The sequence below is a fragment of the Phoca vitulina genome, unplaced genomic scaffold (genome assembly GCF_004348235.1).
Source record: "Phoca vitulina isolate PV1807 unplaced genomic scaffold, GSC_HSeal_1.0 scaffold2, whole genome shotgun sequence".
Taxonomy (NCBI): domain Eukaryota; kingdom Metazoa; phylum Chordata; class Mammalia; order Carnivora; family Phocidae; genus Phoca; species Phoca vitulina.
The window spans coordinates 87125710-87147376 of record NW_022589705.1 but is presented as its reverse complement, the minus strand read 5'-3'; the positions used below and the strand labels follow the sequence as shown (position 1 = coordinate 87147376).

At 54.2% G+C, this 21667-nt stretch overlaps 1 protein-coding gene across 2 annotated transcripts in view; it reads right to left on the bottom strand.

Moving 5' to 3' along the window:
• Positions 1-21667, bottom strand: part of CAPZB (capping actin protein of muscle Z-line subunit beta) — a 128692-nt gene that overhangs the window by 32566 nt on the left and 74459 nt on the right. For both annotated transcript variants that reach the window (XM_032392363.1, XM_032392374.1), the window contains exons 3-4: positions 8744-8865; positions 3220-3333 (exon numbers count right to left, since the gene is read on the bottom strand). In XM_032392363.1, the coding sequence (XP_032248254.1) occupies positions 3220-3333; positions 8744-8865 (236 nt within the window). The remainder of the gene's footprint in view (positions 1-3219; positions 3334-8743; positions 8866-21667) is intronic.

The window sequence follows — 21667 nt, the reverse complement described above, 5'->3', positions numbered from 1 at the left end:
TAAAAAAAATAATGAGAAAAAGAAAGAAAGAAGGGAAAAAAAGGATTTGTTTTCATAATTCTTAGCCCAGAATGGGTCTCACTTTAACTCATCATGTGTGGTCCAGCTGGGAAAATGTTCCTCACACATGGCCTCGGGAGAGAGTGTCCTCAGTACTCTGATAACAGTGAGTGGCTTGAGACAGGACTCTGGGTCCCCAGTGACTGCTCTAACCACCACCCCTGCAGTGGCCTGTAGCTGCTGCCACGTGGGGAGACGTGGGCCTCCCCGCACCCCCAACACCCGGAGGCCCTGAACTCTCTCCTCCCCACGAGCAGCAGCACACTGGTGGGCGGCCTCTGGGCCGTGTTCCACGCCTACAAAATGTCACAGCACCTCAGGCTCTGGGCCTGTCCGGTTTGATCTCCCACTTGGGTGTTGGCAGCGATCCTGTCAGCCCCTCTCAACCCCCCAGCAGGTCAACTCTCCCTTCAGAGGTGAGCAGAGGCTCACAGACATCCGCCACCTTCAAAGTGGACATCTGCCCAGGAAGGGAAGTCTTCCCAGGAGGTGCCATAAGGAGGTACACCTAGGGAGGGAGTCCCAGGCCTCATTATACCCAGGCAGCGCGACCTCCCTGAGGAGGGGTGCCCACCCTGGCCAATCAAGGCCTCACAGAAGGGACATGCCTAACAATGACCACGCATCACTATATATGCAAACCGGCAAGACAGGAAGGAGGAAAAAAAGAAGCCAAAGACGAGACCTGGGCTCTTCCTCAGGGCTGGCCTGAAAGGCCAGTACAAAGGCCCCACGTCCGAATCGCTTCATTCAGGAAGTCACAACTCAAACCCTTATGTATGAAAGAAATCAGAACCACTCTTGCTCTGACCCTTGGAGAATCCAAGAGGCTCCCGCACAAGCAGCCTTGAAAGACGGCTCTTTCCCAGCCTGCGGCACGGCCGGCCCCCTCCTGGCATCAGACCTCAGCTCCAAGGTCACATCCTGCAGAAGCCTTCCCGACCACTCCACTTAAAGCAGCGGGTCACTCCCCATCCCGCCACCCATCGTGGCACCCGTTCCCACGTGGTGTCTTCCCACAGTGGACACTCCAGAAGGCAGGGATGCGGTCTGTCATGTTCAGTACTTGGTGGGCACCTTCAGTGCAGCTCGAGTACACGAAGATTTCAGACTTTGGAGTCGGATGAGGATGGCTTTACATCCCAGGCCCACCACGCACTAGCTGTGTGAGCTTGGGCAAGGTACTTGGGCTCTCTGAATCTGTCCCCTCCCCTGCAGGACGGGGACAATCCTGGCACATGGGCTGTGTGGGAGACGACACGAGGTAAGCAGAGCCGCGTGCTGACAAAGGCACTGGCTGGGGACCGCCAGGTCACCACTGCCCGTTCGTTGTCAAGCCTACCAGCGCAACACGAGGCAGACTCCACCCGGGAGCTCTTGTGTGGGAGCCGGACGAGCTTCCTGCAAATGGCTGGGGGAAGGCAGCAGTAAAACCCACCACAAGCCAACGACGGGACAGCGATGCGTCCACGCCAGCCTCCCTGCACGAGCAGCTGGTCTCCGACAGCAGGGTTCAACACCGCGACTTACTGCACCTGTGACGGTCGGTAACTGTGGAAACTTGAGGCGAACATGGGCCCAAATCCTAGCTCTTCACCTCCGCGTCCTACGGCGAGTCATTTAGCATCAGGAGCCCGCGGTCCCCTCATCTGCAAGGAAGAGGCAATCCTCCTCCCCGAGGCTTCTGCAGGGATGAGAGCTAACGTACGGACACTCCCAGCATGCGACCGATGCACAAACCACACGGCGATGCATTCAGGGCCGACAGAAATGTGGAGGGCCATTTGATCTTGCTTCCTTAGAGCTGGGCTTCTGTATTTCACTCGTCTGCTTCAGCGTCATGGGGTTTTCTGCCCGAATGTCGGGCTGAGAAGTGTCACTTTTCCCCCCGAACCAGCTTCTAAAAGAAATTCTTCATGAAGTGTGTTCTACCAAATCTGCTATGAGCTGGAAGGCCATTCCAACCGTCTGCAAAACGGAGTCCAGAAGCCCCACACCACGGGTGCTGCCACCAGCTCCCGGACAAAGCAGCTCCGATGCTTTGCTTCTCCCATTTCCACCTTCTTGCCTAGATCCTAGGTCCGGGTGGGCAAATGACAGACCCAGGGCCAAATCCCACCCACCTCAAGGCTCGAGAGGTGGTTTTTACATTTCTCGGGGGGGTGGGGGGGGTGGGGGGTGGGTTACGTTTTTAGAAGGTAATACACGTAAAATAACAAAACACTAAAAGTAAATGACAGAGACTTCTATGACCTACGAAGCCTAAACTGTTAGCTTGCCGTCTGGCCCTTCACAGAAACGTCTGTGGACCCCCCTCTGAAATGACCGAGTTTGTGCAGTGGTAGTACTGTGTCTTTTACAGTTGTGCTCTATTTTCAGTGCAAAACTCACGTTACCATGAGATTCTACTGGTTCAGGAAAAAATGCTTAAGGGACTAACCTTCTCCAGAGCCCTTCCTTGTAAGGTGGGTGAATAATGGCCGCTCTTTTTGGTGGTTTGGTGGGCGGCAGACCCAGATGGAAGCAGAAAAGAGAGGTGGGGATCTACGCAGACCCAGCAAAAGCCTTTCCAAAACAGGGGCTAAAGGCCTAAAGACCTCAGGAGTCAGCGACACGGAGGCTAAGAGAGGGCAAGGGCCCGATGGAGGCAGGGGTCTCTGAGCTGCAGGTACGACCAGTCGGGGTTATGCAGGGTGGTAACAACAGGGGGGCTTCTGGAGACAGACAGGCCTGACTGATTCCTGGCTCTGCCCCTTGCCTCAATCTTTTGAGCCTTCATTTCTTCATCTGAGCAATGGGGACTAAAATAGCTATGGTGTTTGTGAGGATCTGAGACAACACACAGAACGTGCGCGGCACTGGGTCTGATACACAGTGGGGTGCCGGCCCGGGGGTACCTGCTATTATCAGAAGCACGACATGGGGCTGCACAGACAGGTCTGTGCATGGTAGCGCTCCACCGCCGAGGCCCCTCATAACTGCCTCGGTCACCAGGCCGGTGCCCATCATCCTGCCGTCAGCGCTCAGTTTTAATTCGTTATTCGTTAGGTGAGCCAGGCGACAGGTTCGAGGAAGGCTGCTTGGCCTGCACACACTCTCCTTTGTGATTTACTTATCAAGGTTGCGGGAGCCGAAGTGGGAAGGGAGGAAGTCACTCACAGGTCTCGATACTGGTCAAAGGCATTGTTGGCTTCCACCTCCAGCTTTCTCAGCCGAGCAGAAGGCATGGCCCCGTCTTCCAAAGGAGGGTCGTACTTGTTACTCCATGGTGACCTGGAGGGGAGGAAGGAGAAGGAAATAATACCAGTCATTCCAGGAGACATGACTCGTGAGCCATGAGCCCCGGCGGTCCAACATTTCAGAGGAAAAGCCACTACCCATAGCAAAGATGTTTCCAGGCTCTGCAACAAACATGGCTTTCTTGAGGTTTGCCAAGGAAGGGCTCAGGGGCAGACAGGCCTGGGCACAGGCCTCGAGCGCCACCTCTCATCAGCTGTGTATTCCGGCAAGTTGTCTTGACTTCTCTGAGCTTGCCTTCCCGAGCGTGTTAAACAAGGCTACCATTTGCTACCCACAGGGCTGTCGTGAGGAGCAAAGGAGAAAACACACCAGGTGCCCAGACCAGAGCCGGGCATGTACTGTCAACAATGTGACAGCTTCTTACTCTTTTTCTAATATCCCTTTGTTTTCACCATTGTAGTGATCAGCAGATGCCCCTCTTGCCTCCCTGACCTGCTGGCAGCTCTGGATAAACGTTTACTCCAAAGACCTTCCTACTGAGCTAAGGACTAAGAGAGCTGTCGGTCAGAGGCAGGCCGACTACACGTGAGAAAACCTGAGGGGTCCTATTCTCCATGAGAACGGGACAGCCTTCCCATCTGAGACCATGGGCAAATACAAAGCCTGCTAAGTTTGGGGCGCCTGGGTGGCTCTGCCAGGTGGGTGTCTGACTCTTGCTTTCGGCTCAGGTCGTGATCTCAGGGTTGGGAGATCGAGCCCCGTGCCGGGTTCTGCGCTCAGTGGAGTGTCTGCTTGAGATTCTCTCCCCCCCGCCCCTCCCCCCACTTGCATACCTCCGCACGGACACACACTCTCTCTCAATAAATAAATGAAATCTTAAAAAAAAAAAAAAAAAAAAGACTAAGTAATGAGAACCAGCCTCTGTTTTTCTAGCCCAAAGACTTGCTGCATTAAAAAAAAATACATTTTGCCACATCAGGAAAGCATTTAATGACAGAGAGTACTGGAAAGCGGGGTTCTAGGGGAAGTATCTCCTCGTTAATTCCTGCAGGTGGAGTTCAGAGAAAGAATGAGAAGGAAAAGGTGAGAGGAATGGAGGCTGGTGGTGGTGCTGTGGGCCGTGGACAAAGTCCTCCCCACTCCTGGGTGGTTTGAAACTCCTCGACATCACCGCCTTTCCCATTTCCCCCGCTGACAAGCAAACTTCGCCTCACAGAAGGCTCAAAAGAACCTTTCAATTTGGAATTGATGTTATGGAAAAAGGGGATCACTGTCTTCAGAACCCCAGTTTTAATGAATTCCATGCACAAACATCATTCTTCTAGGGAACGGGTGCCCCCCGCCCCCGGCACCTACATCAGCAACTCACAAGTATGGAACCAGAGTAAGCTGGGTGGCCGCTCCCCAGGACCGCCTCCACACAGAGGTCCCAGCTCTCTCAGCTGCCAGGCCACCAAGGGTGAGCAGGGCAAGGGTCACTGCCCCTGGTTCCCAAAACTCCAGGCAGCAGTAGCCCCGACTACTTTGAAGCACAAGGAGCTTTTGGAAACCCTTCCCTCCAAGCTGACCGTTCCACCCCGCCATTCTCCTCACTTGGTACAGAGACTTTACAAGAATGGGGTACGGTGCTCCCTTCTGCCCCATGACCAGCAGCCAGCTCTGTGATCACCCTGGACTGGGCACACGGCATGGGAAAGAGCTGTCCGATAAGCCAGGACCCATCTGGCTTGGGAGGCAGGTGTGGAGCTGACACTGGGCACCCTCACATCCTCACCGAGGGGCCTCTCCCTTCCAGAGCACGGCTGATGTGTCTGTTCTTATTGTTAGAACCCGTCTTCCTCATTCCCCCAAAACTGTGCTGCCTCAGAGAACTTTACTCCAGGACAGAAATGTTCTATATCGGCATTGTCCAAAATGGCAGCCACTAGCTTCAGAAGGCCACTGAGTATTTGAGATGTGACTAGTGCAACCAAAGAGCTGTATTAATTTTACTTCATCTGAATTAATGCAGACAATTCTGGAACAGAGGTTCCAAGAGGACCAGTCCTTCCTGTCTTTTTCTCCACGGTTTGCTCAGCACCTAGAACAGAGCCTGGCATTCAACTACACGCTCATTTAAGAAAGCTGTTAAAAAGGTGACAAAATCCTTGCACCTCCCCCAGAAGCCCCCACAGCCTCCTGGCCCCCCACTCTCACATACGGATGTGGATTCCTGCAGCTGCCCCAGCCCCCCCACTTCCCTAGGCTGCAAGGGCATGTGGGGAAGGAGCCTGCGCTGTCCGCCCCCCACCCAGCGCCGACCACAAGCTCCTGGGCAGTGAGCGCTGGTGATGGGCCAAAGCCTTCTGGCATGGGGTGGAAAAGAAAGACCCAAGGGGATTCTGCTGGTGGTCCTCCAAACCAACAGAGAAGGAGCCACCTTCTGCTTTTTCTGAGGGAAACCTAAGCACCTAAAAACAACAACAAAGGCCTCCCAGCAGATCCCGAGACAAAGACTGAGTGGAAGGGTGCCGTCCCCACCACTAGGCTTGCCAGGGGCTAGTGGAAGAGACTCCGAGGCCCCCCTCCCCGACGTGCCCCCTTCAGGACTTCTCCGCATACCCCCAGGTCTGAGCTTCGTTCCCCCAGCTACACAGCCTTCACCTTCCTGTGGACCTAGAAGACCCTCTCCAACTGGCTTTCATTTAGAGGCGACCTGATTAGACACAAGAGTCCCTCTCTCTTGCAGACCGGGGGCCTGGAATTTTCACGCAGCCTGTAACTCCCATTTCTCCTGGCTCACAGACGGCAGCATCTGAAGCCGTTAGTCCTGGAGCCGGGGTAATTGTAGCTGGGGGAAAAAATCATAACATTACCCAGAATATTCTTAGTGGAAGGGGCACTCAGAACACATTTAAGAGCTTAAATGGAGGCCATTTGAAAAAAGACAGATGGACAGGAATGGTTAGATTTCAAAAGTCAGGCCTTTCATTTCCCTCAGAGAACGCTTTTTGTTTGAGCTAACAGGTTTCAAACGGTGCTGCAGGCAGTGGTCACGCCATAAGGATCTTATTTAAGTGAACGATCAAACACAGTTAGGATGGAAATGTGTGGGGAGAATCAGAAGACCTTGAAGTTTTATACCGAGAAGGGGAAAAAGGAAAGAACAGTCCTGTGCCCTGACACCCCGGGCTCCTCTTTGGCTGAGGTCCCCCCAGGCCTCTTGGCGGTGCCCCAGGAACGCGGAAGCCGGCGGGACAACCCGGAGGGGCCGCAGGCACCAAGTCCCGAGCAGCCCGGCCCGGGCATGGACGCTGGCCATGGAAACAATTCCAGCCGTCCCCAGGCTGCCGGGGAACAGCTGCCGTAAACAGCGAACCGGAGTTTGCAGGTGGAAACAAGAAATACGATGACGACATTGAGCAAGACTCAGCTCAAGGATCGCCGCTTCCGGGAAGCTGCCCCTGAACCCCATGCCCGGAGGGGCCAGCTGTCCCTTGGTGGCATGTTGCCTGGCCCGTCAGACCACTTAGGGCCACCACAGACTTCTCTACAGCGAGGACTGGACCTGGTGCTACACCCATGACCCGCACAGTGACTGGCCCTTCCAGATGGAATGCGATCTACCCCAGGGCTGCTCAGCATCCGTGTGTCCACCTCATCCTCATCCTCATCCTGCCCTCACTCCTGGAGCTCGGGGCTATCTGCAGCCTACTGGACATCTCCACTGCCATCTAATGGGCCTCTCAGGCTTAAAATGCCACCAGCAGCTCCTCCCAGAGTCTTCCTCACCTCAACCCACCGTGGCCCCCGCCTTCTGGCTGCTCAGGCCACAAGCCTTGCAGTCGCCCTCCACCCCCGTCCACGCGCACAGCCGCTGCTGGCTCTGCTCTCAGAACGGACCGCAAGTCCGACGACTGCTCACCATCTCCACGCGGGTCTCTGGTCTATTCTTGACCTAACGTCCATTTGAAGCTGGCAAAGGGACACAACTATGAAACATCTGTCTGGTCTCTCTGAAAAGTCAGTATTAACGAAATCTTTGTAATTCACACCGAGTTCCATGCCCTTCAGCCTTGACGTGTGTCAGTTCTTGTAACCCCCGGTGACTCCGTGCGGCGTCCTTCAAGGCCCGGCACGACTGGCCCTGCTGTGCCCTCTGACCTCACCTCCCGCTCCGGCCTTCCTGCCAAGCTTGATCAAGCCCCACCGCCTCAGCGCCAGAAGGCTCTTCTCCCAGACCGCACATGACCCAAGTCCCGTTTCACGTGTTAGCACTAACAGAAGTGCCTTCCCTGACTTTCCATCCCGCCTCTCCTGCCCCTCGTCCTTTTTTATTTTCCTGACTCACTTTTCCCAGTCTCTGTCACTTCTGCATTTGCTGGCGACTTGGCTTCCTCACTGGGATTGCAGCTCCACGGAAGAGGGACTCAGACTAGTGCCCCGCACACACAGTACACACTGACAGAGATGTTACTGCGCATTCTGCCGGAAGAATGAATGCTCGTATTTCCAGATACGTGAGCAAACCAAAGACCAGAGACAACAAGTAATTTGTCAAAGGCCTCGTTGCTACAGGGAGGGGGCAGTGCTGGTCTGGAGCCGATGTCGGCTGCCTTCCCTGCTTCCATCCCTCAGACTCTGCCCACCCCCCGCCTATCCCCGGAGAACATTAAGCTGAAGCTTTAAGACTCAGCCCAGGTTCTATGGCCTCTAAATAAACCTAAAGCAGACTGCATTCCTCCACCATTCTCCAAGGCCTTGACTACAGCAATCCATCACAGAAATGCTGGATAGTTTAGGGATTCCCGATCTTTTTCAACAGGAAGAACTCCTAGACACCCTTAAAAACCTAGCCTGCACATCACCTCCTTCAGGAAATTTTTCTGGAGTTTCCCCAGCCTCTTCTATGCTCTCCTCAACTTCCGAATAAGCTTGGCCCTGGCAGCATGAATCACAACACAGGATCATCAGCTGCGAGGTGCATGTCCTGGTCTAGCACCGTGACAGCTCAGCGCAAGGACTGACGGCAGCCTCGTCACCTACAGCCCTCAGCACGGCGATGGGGAGAGAAAGCAGAGTTGTGTGCTTGTTGGACAAAGCCTCATCCAAATCCCTCGCCCACACAGGCCGTCCCTGTGCTCAAGATCCCCATACCGGGCGCACCCTGTACTCGCAACCTCAGCAGGACGTCATGCAACTTCCGCGCTGTAGCAAGGGCCTTCTCCCGTTAGCCTGGAGGCGCTGTCAGGGCCGGGCCCTTTGTTCCCTGCTGGGTCTCCAATGCTGACAGGAGGCCCTCCACAAACATCTACTGGTTGACTGGATGGAAGGACGGATGGGAGGACGGGGACAGGGAGGGAGAGCGGGAGGAAAGACAGAGAGGACGAGGGCTGACGGGCCGCCAGGCCGCCAGAGCTCAGTGGGCCCGGGCGGCAGTGGCTGGCTCCAGCCGGGCACTCACCTGTATGAGTCCCCATCTCTGTTGTAATCGCACAAAAGGTAATCCTTTCCCACCACCTTGTCTCTGGCGATTTTCAGGGGCTGGTCAACAGAAGACAGGAGATCTTCGCACAGACTGGGGACCTGGTGGAAAGAAAGGAAAAGGCAGAACCGGGGTTAGAACAACACGTCCGACCCAGGCTGGCTAATGGCAACCGGAGCCACATCATGGTCAGCACATTTAACATCTGGCCCTTGGTACTCTGCCAGAATCCTGGGCCCGTTCTTTTCTTTTCCACATGTGTCTGACACCAACTGTGTCCCTCCATAAAGAAACCTGTTCTTGAATTACAGCAGAGCGTGATTTCCAACACAGCCTCCCTTCCAAATCTGCGTGCAGCTTTAATTACCTGGTCACCAGGGTGGTCTGGTACATTTAAGTATGTATGTGCTTGGTATTGGTCTCTGGTGGGCAAAGTACAAGCTCAAGTCCTGAGAAGAAGGTAAACATTTGAAATACATAGGAATCCAAAGAACTCTGAGAATAACCCGTCCGTGCTGGAGAACTCCCACAGGCTCCCATGCTGGGTGGAGTTTCCAATACTTTCCAGGCCCCGGGCCAAGCATTACCAGGTTGGCTCGCAGAGTCGACCCTACCTGCCGCAAAGGTAGCTTCACACCAGCTTGGCACAGCGCCGAGCTCCAGCTGGCTTATCTCAGGTGGGCCCACGTGGAGCTGCATCGCTGAGGAGGAGGGCGGCCCGGGGGCCTGGGCCAGGTGGGGCTGACTCCCAGGGCAAACCCTGCTGAACTGGACACATGGCCCCGCCAGTAACCAGGCTGCTGGCCTCCTCCTCCCAATTCAAACATCCATTTCCACCAAAATATTCCAGGAAGGGATGGCAGCACTTTCAGAAACGGATTCCTTTGGGCTTGAGTCACTTCCATGCTATATTCTCAATGTGCTGACTTACTCGTTTCATGGCCCTGGGTTTACGGAGGCCCCACCATATCGTTTACCAGGCCAGCGGCTGCCAACTGCACCAAAAGCCCTTCCAAATGGAAAAGTTAAATCATACGGCAAAGATACCCAGAAGCCTCTCAGCAGGGGGGGTAGACTGCTACAGCAGCTCCTGTGTTCCTCCCGAAGACCCTGACCGCCCCCAGAAAGGTGGGGGCAGGGGACTGCCACCTCCTAGACCACCCGGCCTCCGCGGGCTTCCCTGGGCCCCTCTGCTGAGCCCCAAGGCCCCAGCTGGCACAGCTGGAGGACAGAGACCTTGTCTCGAAAAGCTCTGGCCTCAGTGAAACAATCGGTTCCCTCTACACGGACCAGTGCGGGTCATCTGGCCCCACAAGAGATATGCGCACCAGTAACTCCGGTACACAACCTGGGCCGCCCGCCCGTGTCCCCTTCCCCCCACACACAAACAGGGCTCTTTTTTTCTTTTGTTCTGAGATTTTATTTTTAAATAATCTTTACACCAAACATGGGGCTCGAACTTACAACCCTGGCATCAAGAGTCGCATGCATCACCGACTGAGCCAGCCAGGTGCCCCAAAACGGGGTGATTCTCAAAGTTAGTTTTGGTGATGGGAACATCAACCCCCTCCCATTTCCAAGCGTCTGCCGTGTATGCTGCACTGTGCTGGGCCTTTACATACGGCATGCTGTCTACCTGAGAGCTCACTCTCATTGTGTGAAGTAGGTCTGTGTTACGCCCATTTTACAGACTAGACAAATCTCCCCCTCTGATGGTAACTCTGATTTAATAGACAGCGAAGAGGAAGGACAGTGAACACCATAGGCATAATGAGGTGGCAAATAACCCCTCCCACTGAAGGTGGGAAATAACCTCCCCGCTCAGCAACCAATGGCCACAGAACCTGGAAGAAAGTCCTGGCCAAGGAAGACTTTAACAGCTTCCACCCAAGGCAGCTGGGATTTGGAAGCAGTCTTGCTTCACTGCTGGGGGCCCTGGTGAAATGGCCCTGAGCACCTCTGTGCCAGCCTGTCGGACAAGTCCTTTCCCGAAGCATCACCATTTGTTCTGTTGGGCTGCTGCCTTAGCTTCCCTATTGGGCCCTGACTTCTGCCTCGAACCCCGTTCTAACCGGTCAGGGCCCTGGCACTATTGGCTTGATTTCCGTATCTGTCCAGTAGGGGAAATAAAACCAACTCACTGTGATTTGGGGAATCCCACGAGACCATGCATTCGGCATTCAGTCCAGCGCCCAGCACGGGGGGACGCATGCATGCTAGTGACGGACACCGACATGCCCACCCTGCCTCCTCAGTACTCAGTATCATCTGCTGGCAGTCTTCGACGGCAACGTCAGCCTGGGTCCCACCTGAGTTCACCACACCGGTGGCTCCAGGCACTGGATAAAAACGGACCTTTCGGAATCCGGTTCTTCTGAACCCCAGTTCTGCCTGTGACCAGCTGTCTCCCCTTCCCCACCCGTCGTGCTGCTTTGCAGCTACATCCCCCAACCTAGGACAGCTCGCGAGACAATGGGATTTGGTATGAAACAGGCTCCGCTGCGCCGCTGTCCAAAAGGCTGATCCACGGATCGGAAGTACTTCAATAATTTCTTCCTGGCACTTATACTGACTGAAAGGAGGTTTAAATTTATTTGTTGTCTATCCCCCCCGTCCCTAGAATGTAGATTTCGCGAGGGTGGGGATCGATCTCGTTCCCGGTGGCATCCCCGGTGCCTATGGCCGTAGTGCTGGACACAGTGAGTGCTCGGTATGTGCATGGGATGGAGGAATTCTACAACGTGGAGCCTCCCAAACACCAGTCAGCTTTGTTTTTAAGTTCATCAATTGGTGTGCAGTCAGGATCTTTACCAAAAGAGTTGGTCATCAAGAACTGAACTTTGACGGACACCAGTGACCAACTTCACGTGTGGTTCCAACCAGATATTCTCAGGTATGAATCGCGATGTGGTGGAGAAGCCCTAAGACAAAGAGAACTGGCGTTTTAATTGAAGTCCGGCGTTTTTATTACTATGTGACCCCGAGCAGCACAGCAATGGTGGCGAGACTGGGAACTAAGAGACTGGGTTCTAGCCTCTGTGCTGGCTGTTTGTGTGTCAAACACAGTGAGTGAGCTTCGCTGGAGACCGGATGCTGCCGGTCTGTGATACGAACGTCACTGCTTTGTGAAAATACTTCAGGTAAAGAAAGACTATAATCAAAATGACATAAAATTCTTCATATAGTTAAACGTATTCACCCTTTATCTGGAGAATGCTTTCTGGGGGCAGGGTATTAAGATGCCTTTAATTTTATGAAATGATAGGTCACTTGGTTTTTGTTTTAAAAGTTGGCAACCCAGTGACCTACTCTTCCTCTGTTTTTCTTTCTCCACACACTACCCCCGCCTTTAAAAAAAAAAAAAAAGTTTCTGGCCTGTGAAATTAAAAAATGTGGCAGCCACTGGTCTAGAAAATGGGATCCAGCCCTCCCCGCCTGTCCAAGTAGATCAGGATAACTTTCAAGGTCAGTGTAAAGAACCGGAAGAGACTCCACTCCTCCCACTTTGTAACTCATGTTCTTCAAAGCACAAAGCTAACAAGGGTGCAAAGCGTGGATCTGTGGTACCACCAGCTGTCCTCAAGAGCCGCTCCCGCTGCCTGCCCAGCCTACCTTTCCTATTCTGGTCACGAAACTTCTCAATCCCATGAGGTCTGGGCAAAGCTGACCTCCACTCCACCGCTGCCCAATCTGGTATCAGGAGCGCACCCGCACGAGCTTCTGAGCGGTGATATTATCTGAGCTCCCACATCCAGCCACCCCTGAAAGTCCATGGCCAGGTACTAACCAACCCCAGAAGAAGATATATCTAAACTGTCACCACAAAATTACAGCAGCGTGCAGAAGACCACAGAAAACTCCTGAAGGCGCAGGAGGATGTGCCCTTCCGTGAAAAGCAACTGGGACGTGATACGGCCAGCCGGTTCTTCACCCACGCAAGCACAATTTTCGCCTTTTGGGTAAACTTTCAAGTTGGACCACACCTTTGTATTCCCTTCCATCAGTCCTGTTTCTTTGACCAAAGATAAAGTGTTCTTTTATCTTCCTGTCATCATGGGGACTGAGAAGTGCAGATGACATGGTGTGCCCACAGACTGGTACCAGAGCAGCTGCCCAAGGGCGCATTCGTCAAGATCTGGCGCGCTACCCACCAACCTGTCTCACTTCCACGCCATCTCACCCCCCACTTCTGCCTGCAGCCTCCCAACACCACCCTGTCCTGCTCATGGCTCTCTGCGAAGGCAAGTTAGCACATGTGTTCTTCTGCCTAAAAATATCCTCCCTTATAGGCTTGCTGGAGAAAATACAGGATTAGGCAGTGCATTTTTAATTTCAGATACACAATGAATCTCAAATACACGGGATACATGTTTTCATTTGCTAAACCTGGCAACCCATCCCCATTCTTCTCTCAAATCCTATGACCCTTCAGAACCCAGCCCAAACTCCGACTTCTTTACCAAGATGCCAAATTCTTTGGAATTCCTGTACTAACACTGACGTCAACTGAATCCCAAAAGCTTTGGGGATGGCTGTCCTAGTCCTGCCGTCAGCTATCACTTTACTCCTTCCTCGCTCCTTAACACTCTCGGAGACTGAGTGCTGACTGTGAGCCGAGAGAGGTACAGTCCCGTGCCCCAGACCCAGCCCGGTGACATGCGTGGGGTGGTGGGGGCTCCAGCACATCTGCTGACTGATCGAGGTCCTACTATAAACTCAGAATAAAGGCAGTTTATCTCTCATCAATGAGTTACCGGCACTCTCCTGACACTCAACCCCCAAGGCTACCCCCACTCAGTTCTGTCACGTGCTTAGAAGAGTGGAAGAAATCACATTAAGTCTCAAGGATCATGAGTTTGCAGAGCAATTTAAATGAAAGGACAGGTCCAAACAAAGCCAAGAGTTCACTCTGGGGTGCATGTGTCATCGGCTCCACTGCCCCCGAGCAAGAACACGTGGTTGGTGCCGACACCCGAGGGCCGGATGGTTTCTGTCCCAACTGCCTGTCTGAACCGCTTCACGGCCTCTGTGAGGAATGTTCGGATAACACCAAAGGTGTGAGATCAGTCCACGCTGTTGGGGGGACCTGAACTTAATTCTAAGTGACTTGGAACAGTAAACAACATTGCACTGGCCGGAGCACCGTCCCGGTGCGGTGGGGTTCAGGGCTCCGCCAATCCATTTCTCCGCTGCCCCAAGCTCCCCTGAGGCCACACCCCAGAGAGCAGGGAGCACCATGCCCTGCACACCCGAGGAGCTGACACCATCGCCTGGCTCCCCGGGGCGGGGAGCGGCGCTGGAGGAGGGAGGAATAAAGTGAACTGGGACAGGGAGGGAAAACCCCAGGAGGAATGTCCTGAGCCCCAGCCGCAGGTGATCCTTTAATAATGATGAGGATAAGGATGAGCAGGCTGCCACAGTCCGCACCTGGGAGTGCACGCCAGGCACTGTACTCTAGCCTCTCCCCGCATCACCTCCTCTACTCTTCAAAACAGCCCTCGACGTAGAACAGTTAGAGAACCCTTGTTTTAAAGAAGGGTCAGCCAGGCCTCGGAGAAAGACCGGGCCTGAGTCGCAGCGCTACTTGCCAGTGGTCTGAGACAGCACACGTGAGATACAGAACAGTTTGGTTGAGTAAAAATTACATCCACTCCTGCTGTCGCCCCAAACCGAAGGCTTTTCCTACCACCTAACCCAACAGTGGATCCCATGAAGAGAGATACAAATCAGAAGCTTCCGGCCACAAGTGAGGTTCGTGTCTGCGCCGCCATGTGGTTCTATTTTACCTCTTCCCCTTCTCCATTAGTTATTAATTTTGAAAACAATTGTTCAACCAGAAAAAGAAACTTGAGATGAACCCTTTAAAAAGCACAAAAGCCAGACCAGTTCAACTCCATGGATAATCCAATCCACGGCACCACTGTCCTTAAGAAGTGCACCCCTGTAGCTCGGTTCCTTAAAAAAAGAAATGGCCCAACGAACACATTCCATCTTTTGATCTGCCCGCTGGCTGCGTGCCCGCCACCAGAGAGATAAGAATCGAAAACAGACCTGTTCGCTGGGTCGCACACTCAGATGAGTAATGTTGGTGAAATCACGGCTGGGCAGAGGCCTGGCTGGCCCCGCTCCCCGCTCCCCACTCCCCGCATTCGAAGCGCCTGCTCCCAGGCAGCCAAGTGTCAGGATGCCGGAGCTCCGGGCGGCCAGCAGAGGTCTCTGCTTACAGTTGGGTTTGTTCCTTTTATTTTTTCTAAGGCTACAAACTTTCCCCTTTTTTTCCCTAATAAAAATAAACAAACATAAAAATGAAATACAAGACCAAAGGGAGTGTTTGTAGCGACACACATGTTGGTGTCAGAAACAACCTACAGTGTGGCATTCTGGAAAACACCAACCTTGAAATCAAACACAAGTTCAAATCCTTGGTTTGCCACTTCCTGGCTGAGTGTACCCCTCCTTAACCTCAGAAACGCGGGCTACAGTCCCCGCCTCAAAGAGAAATTCATTCCACTCAGTGCACGCCGAGTACCCAAGCCAGGGATGTGCTAGGTGCCAAGGACACAGTGGCAGGCAAGACAGGCACACACAGCCTGCTCGCCCAAAACACGCTCCAGCCACTGGACACCGACACGGCACAAGGAGCCATCCCGGTGGCAAGGGCGGGCCTGTGGGGGTTCGGGGGTCCAGGAGGTGGCACAGTGATGACATGGGAAGGAAGGAAAGAGGGGAGCACTGACATGGGAGCTGGCACAAAGGCTCTGTGGCAGGAGGCCCCAAGGCCACCCCTCCCAGGACAGGGAACCAGCAACACGAAGGGACTGTGCGGTGGAGCTCCCTGCCCACACGGAGCCCTCCAGCCACGCCTGGACCTCAGCAGGGACCCTGTGCCCACTGCCCGGCGCCGAGCATGGCGAGAGAGGCGCTTTGCGCTTGCTGAACCCAAGGCTACTCAGTCCTCCACCCCCAACCACACACAGACACACGGACACACACACAGGGACAGGGGTGATGTCCCTCCCTCCCATTTCAGACCCAGCCCTCTTCCAACTAAGCTATCACTTGACTCTAAGAATGACATTCTTCAAATGAAAGTACAGGCTCTATCCTTCATTAGATGTCTATAAATTAAGATGTATGATTAATGAGGCTAGCATTCGAAGGACACGTGAAGTGTAAGAAGCAATTTCCCTATTTCAGAAACATTACGATACGATGAACCGTGTGCACCTCAGATTCCGGAGGCTGGTACAGCAGACTAAGGACCTGCTCACATCAGGTACTCAACTGGTCACCGGGGGCACAGTCCTCAGGGTCTAAATGAAGCTGGCCAACAGGGCCAACACTAGGAAATCATTTGATAAGAAATATTTTATTCTACCTAGAAACAAATTTTTCACATGCCATTAACAACAAAGAACTTTCTCAAGAAACAAGTCCCTCCCGGCTTCCTTTTCTTAGGCAGGTGCCCCAAACCACCCCAGGGATAAATAATAAAGGCGAACTTCCTGGGCTGGGTTTCAGCCATTCATACTCAAGACTCCAAAGCTTTGCCTTCTAGAAGCTCACGGCCTGGAATAAGAGGCAAGAACAGTTTTCTAAAGGAAGGGTCAGGAAGGGGCAGAACAAAGAGAAGGCAAATTGAAAAGAAAAATTAAAGTCGCTATCTGTGAGTCAACGGCAGGCTCACACACAAGGCCCCTGTTGTCCACATGTAACCTTATGCTTCCCCGAAGGGGATGAACCAGGCACTTGGAGCCTAATTAAATTAACCGTTCCCTGGCCAGGGGCACCACTCCTCCCCCGGTAGAGGGAAGTCAAGAGAAGTCAGGGTCCTTCTAACCTGCCTGCTCCTCTTAATTAAGGCCTTGTCCCTGAGGACAGAGCACAATACACAAACACCTCACAAAGCCAGAGGCTGAAAAGTCACCAGACAGAAGTCGCTGTGGCCTCGGTGCGGAGAAGTGTCTGCAGCCTGGGCAGGCAACCGCCCCGAGCGGAGCCGGGGCCCCAACGTCCTGCACAGTCCATCCCAACCCAGGCTGCTCTCCCCCGGGGACCTAATGACCCCTGCCTCTTCCATGCAGCCCCAAAGCCTCAGAAGGGAGGCAGTTCCCCAGCCTATGCTCCTCCGGGCCACAAGGTCCAGGGTGAGGGCCTCGCACCTTCGCACCCTCAGGACAGGGTCTCTCCCCTCAGGACAGGGGTGGGGCCTGGCACTGGCAGGGCTCCCAGTGCTGCTGACATGGTCCCTTGGGCAGAGTTTGATCTTCGGAAGTCCGAGTCAGACTCTGTGGGAAGCAGGCTCCCAAAATGTTCCTCCCTGCCTCTGCTGGAGGGGGAACCGGGGGCTGGCTGGCTGGCGGCGAGGGTGAGCGCACCTGAGTGACGGCGGCGACGGGGATGGCACTGCGGCTCCACGACCAACAGCCCCCCAGTCCGCCGGAGACTCGAGTTCTCAGCCCCAGGGGGGTGGACGGCCACCCTCCGGAGACCGGGGGGCTGGCGCCGGCCCGCGACACAACGGCAAACGTGGACAGAGCTGTGGCCCTCCTGCTGGACGGCTCCGTTGCCAAGGGAGTACCGCACTGGCTGCATTCTTATAAATCACTTGACCTTTCGGGAAAAGACCAGGTAAAAGCTACCCGAAACCACCCGTCTGGAATTCGATCTTTTCGGGAAGGCCATGTGATTTCAGGGGTGGGACAGGGGACCCCCCAGCCTCATTTCCGTCCCCGCAGGCTGGGACCCTGGCGGCGGCGGATGTTCTCTGAAGCGCTGCCGGCGCACGAGGCGCTCCTCCGAGCTCGCCCGCCGGCTCTCGCTTGACCATCGCGGCGGCCCCGCACGACCGCCCTGGGGCACAGCGGGGTGACGCGGCCGGTGCCGCCCCTAGCACGGGGCCTGGCGAGCAACCGCGGGCTGAGAACACCCCCGCCGAAAGCATCACCAGCGGGATGGCGGCAGAGAGAAGCGCCTGGCCCAAGTGGGCTCTGCGTGATTAGGTCCCCGTGCACCTCCCTCCTCACAGCCGCCTGAGGGTAGAGCAGCGAGCTCTCAGCCCGCTTCCTCATCCCTGTGCGTTCAGGGCTGGGCCGGGCCGCAGGCTAAAGCCTCCCCGTCCAAGCCTTCCTGAAAGCTGCGAATGGGCTAGCACGGAAATCCACCTGAACGAGAAGCGCGCTGCCAGGTGGGCAAGGCTGCGGAAACGCAGAAGGTCCCTACTGCTGAGCTGGGAGGGCTCGCCGAGGGGACAAAGTGCCGGAGACCCGCCCGTGTGTCCTGGCCGAGGGGCAGATTTCCAGAGCGGGTGCGGGTAGGCGGGCCAAAGCAATCCCACCGCCACCTGCCGAGGCCCCATCCAGCTCACCGCGGGAGGATCCTCCAGCACCCCCCCCCCCACCCCACACCCAGGAGGCCAAAGACCCTGTGAAGCAGCAGCAGAAGCTCAGAGCCACGCAGCCACTGAGTCATATGCCAGACTTCCGGCTCTTTCCACCACATATTCTCCCCAAACTCTCCAGACCACAAACTTCGAAACAACCCTAACAGTCTACCAAAATTCCAGTGATGCGCTTGGTTCCTTTCAAGTGGAATTGTTCGTGCTGTTTTTGTTTGTGTGCGTGAGCGGGGCTGGAGGCCAGCACTGATGTGCCACGTTATGGGAGGCATACGCAGAACAAGTCAGGGCCTTTTTCTCCCTTCTCTTAGCATAAAACCATCTTGGCTGGCTGGCCACAACGTTTCCCACTGGATTCCTTCCACTGGATGGATGTCTCATCAGGTTTTGTTTTAATTTCACTGAGTCATCTAGAGAAAATGGCTACGCATGGACAAAAAAAAAAGAATAATCTGTAATTCTTCCTACTGGGGAGAAGTCAGCTCCACTTAGGAGCCACGCATGTGTCCTCTTCATTGGCTGGGTCTTCTGGATCAAGAGCTCCTCTCCACTTTGGCCCATAAGAGATAAAACCCACCTAACTGTATGAGGGGTTAGATAGAGTTCCCACCCTCCAGGAGCCCCAAGTCTAGGAGGAGAGAGAGTGGCAAAAACAATGTAGCCACATACCATGTGCGATGGAGGAGGAGTACTGGATGCTATGGAAACGAAGAGGAGGGCCGCCCAGAGCCCCCCAGGAGGACAGAGGGAGCAGGGGAGTCCAGGCAAGACATGAGAGGAGCTAACATCGAGCCGAGTTACAGAAAGTGAAGCGCGAGTGTGGTGCAAAGTCACAGTGAAGCCTGTGGGACTTAGTGGAGATGGGGTATCCGCCTGGTCTCAGGAGCACGGCGTGGGGTAAGATGGCCGCACGACTCTGATTATGCTAAAAACCACTGAAATGCACACTTTTCAAAGGGTGAATTTTACAGTATGTGGATTCTACCTCCACAAAGCTGTTGTTTAAAAAAAAAAAAAAAAGTGAATCAAGAGACGTGTCCCAGGTGGAGAGCACAGGTATATCAAGGGAACTCCAAGTTCAATGCAAATGCAAAAATATCAGTTTGGGTTTTCAGCAGAGAATGCAAGTTTGGGTTGGTGAGCAGTGACTCTGGGCCTCGGGGATCAGAGACAGTGTTAGCTTTCGCTTCACGTTCAATAGCTACTGGACTACTGACCCTTACAACCCAGAGCTCTCCACATCAGAATAAATTAATAAATTAACACAGCACATTGTAGGGGACACATCGTCGGCCTGGAAGTCAGAGCTGGTCTCTAATGAAATGGGGATAGATTACTCGATGGTCCTGTTTCCTCATCTCTAAAACGGACCAACTGACTCAAATGGGTCTTTTGGTTCCCCGAGGCAGAGAAGAGATGCCTGGTGGGGTGCTGGAGGGAGGGACTTAGGGTGACAGGAGTAAGTAGGCTCACCCACCACCCTGTGTTTCGTTAGAGTTCTGTGTAAGATTTAGCTTGAAAGAGGGCTCCACCGATTTAAGAAATGTCTGAAAGCCACTAGACTAGATGACCAGCAAGGTTCATTTGATCCTTAAGATCCTGCAAAGTCTCACAGTTCAAGACAGTCTATGTACTTATCTGACTCTCCAGGAAATGGCTTTGTGAGCTAATCAGAAGTTTGTGACGTTCTTCCTAAAACTAACAACATCTACTGAGCAAGGCATTGTGGGTGATCCCAGAGTGACTAAGAGCTGGGCCCGCCCCCGAGGTGCCCAGCCTCAGGACCCAGACACAGCCCGAGGGAGAAGGAACAGGCTCCCAACCGCAGGGGCCTTGTCCCTCAATTCCAATTCCAGGTCCTTCAGAAATTTCTCTCTTTATACACAGAACCTACATTACCCCCTCTCTGCTCTCTTCCAGGAGTGAGCTCCCACCCGCCGAGCCTCCCACCCCAAATCTACTCACTAAAGGGGAAGCCCAGGCTTTCCTACTGCCCATGACATAGATCTTCATGAACTCTGGTGTCCTCTTCATTCATGGGAGACCTGGTCACCAGCAGTTAGCACGCCATCAGCTTTTTACGGGACTGGTGATGGACACACGTCAGAACTCCCAGGCCCCTGACGGGCGCGCAGCTGCTCCATGTCCCGGCCCAGGCTCCAGACCTACTTCAAATGTCAGGGAAAGCAGGCTGGGCACTGCTCTCAAGGGCTTTGAATCTGTTCCCTGAACCCGATGTGTGCTCCCGGGGTGACCCAGGCACTCCTCACCCAGGGCCGGGGCCTGCCAAGCTACACAAGACTTTCTCATGGCTCTCAGGAAGGAAATGCCCTCTGACTCTCCGGGTCCTGGGGAAGCGGACTCTTTCCAGCTCACTTTTCTGTCTCGTGTTTCTCATCCCCCAGAAGGCAGGACCTAACCTAGAAAGATACTCTTCAGACCTCCTCAGTGAAAGCTCTCCAGACCTTACCTAAAACACCGCTCCCTGGGGTCCGCTGGTAACAGGATGCCACACAGTTCCCAAAACACGGAAGCCAGACAGACCCTCCGCACTTCGGGCAAGGTAAGGCCAAGGAAGGGCTCTTCGTGCATTTCTGATGAATTATGCCTCCCGGCTCCAGCGAACAAGAACCCCACATCTTCTTCACCTTGGGACAGTGCGGCCTCCTGCAGCTGGACCTGATCCTGACCTAAGTCGGATTTTTCCGGAACAACTTCCCTGATCTTGTAGTACTGCTGCCCACCAGAACCACAGGAGGACTAAGCTCTTTTGTTCATTTAGCCCAGAAGGAAACCAAAGTGATACTCTAGTCCCTCACGCATCCAGGAGTGCAACAGCTGGGACGCCAGGAGCACCCACTGCCACCTCCCAGGGCCGTGGCAAGATACACACAACACCGCTAACATGAATGACGACAGAGCACGCGCACGAATGACCCCAAAGAGACCTGAACTTCCCATACACAGGCAAAACAGAAACCAGAGGAAAAAACATTCCCCAAACAAAAATGGGCGCTTGCAAGGAGACTTGCTGAGTGGCAAACTTTTTGGAAAGATGGAATTTTAAACACAAACACAAAAGGGCAGAGATGTGAGGCAGAGGCGCTGTGCACACAGCTGGGCGGCCCTTTAATTAGGGAAAGATTTGCAAAGCCTGTGGAGCGTCGGCCGATTTTCCCTGGGTCTCGGGAATGGAAGGAACGTGGAAACCAACGGGGTGACCAACAAGTTCGCATTCTGCTTGATACTCGCACTGAGCGTGAAGCCCCGGGTCATTTTCAGCAGCTCTGGTGATTCATCCCTTGGAGCAACAGGGGACGACACCCTGGTCTGGGACGAGGCAGGCTGGACCTGCTCCTCCCTAAGGGGGCTTCCCACAGCACGCAGGAAAGCTCTTCTGTCAAGGTGTTTGAAGGCAGAAACATAATTCCAGGGAAAACTAGTAAGCCCCTCAGACCTAGGGACTGCATTTCTCATTTGCACATTAGTATATGGCACCTTCATAA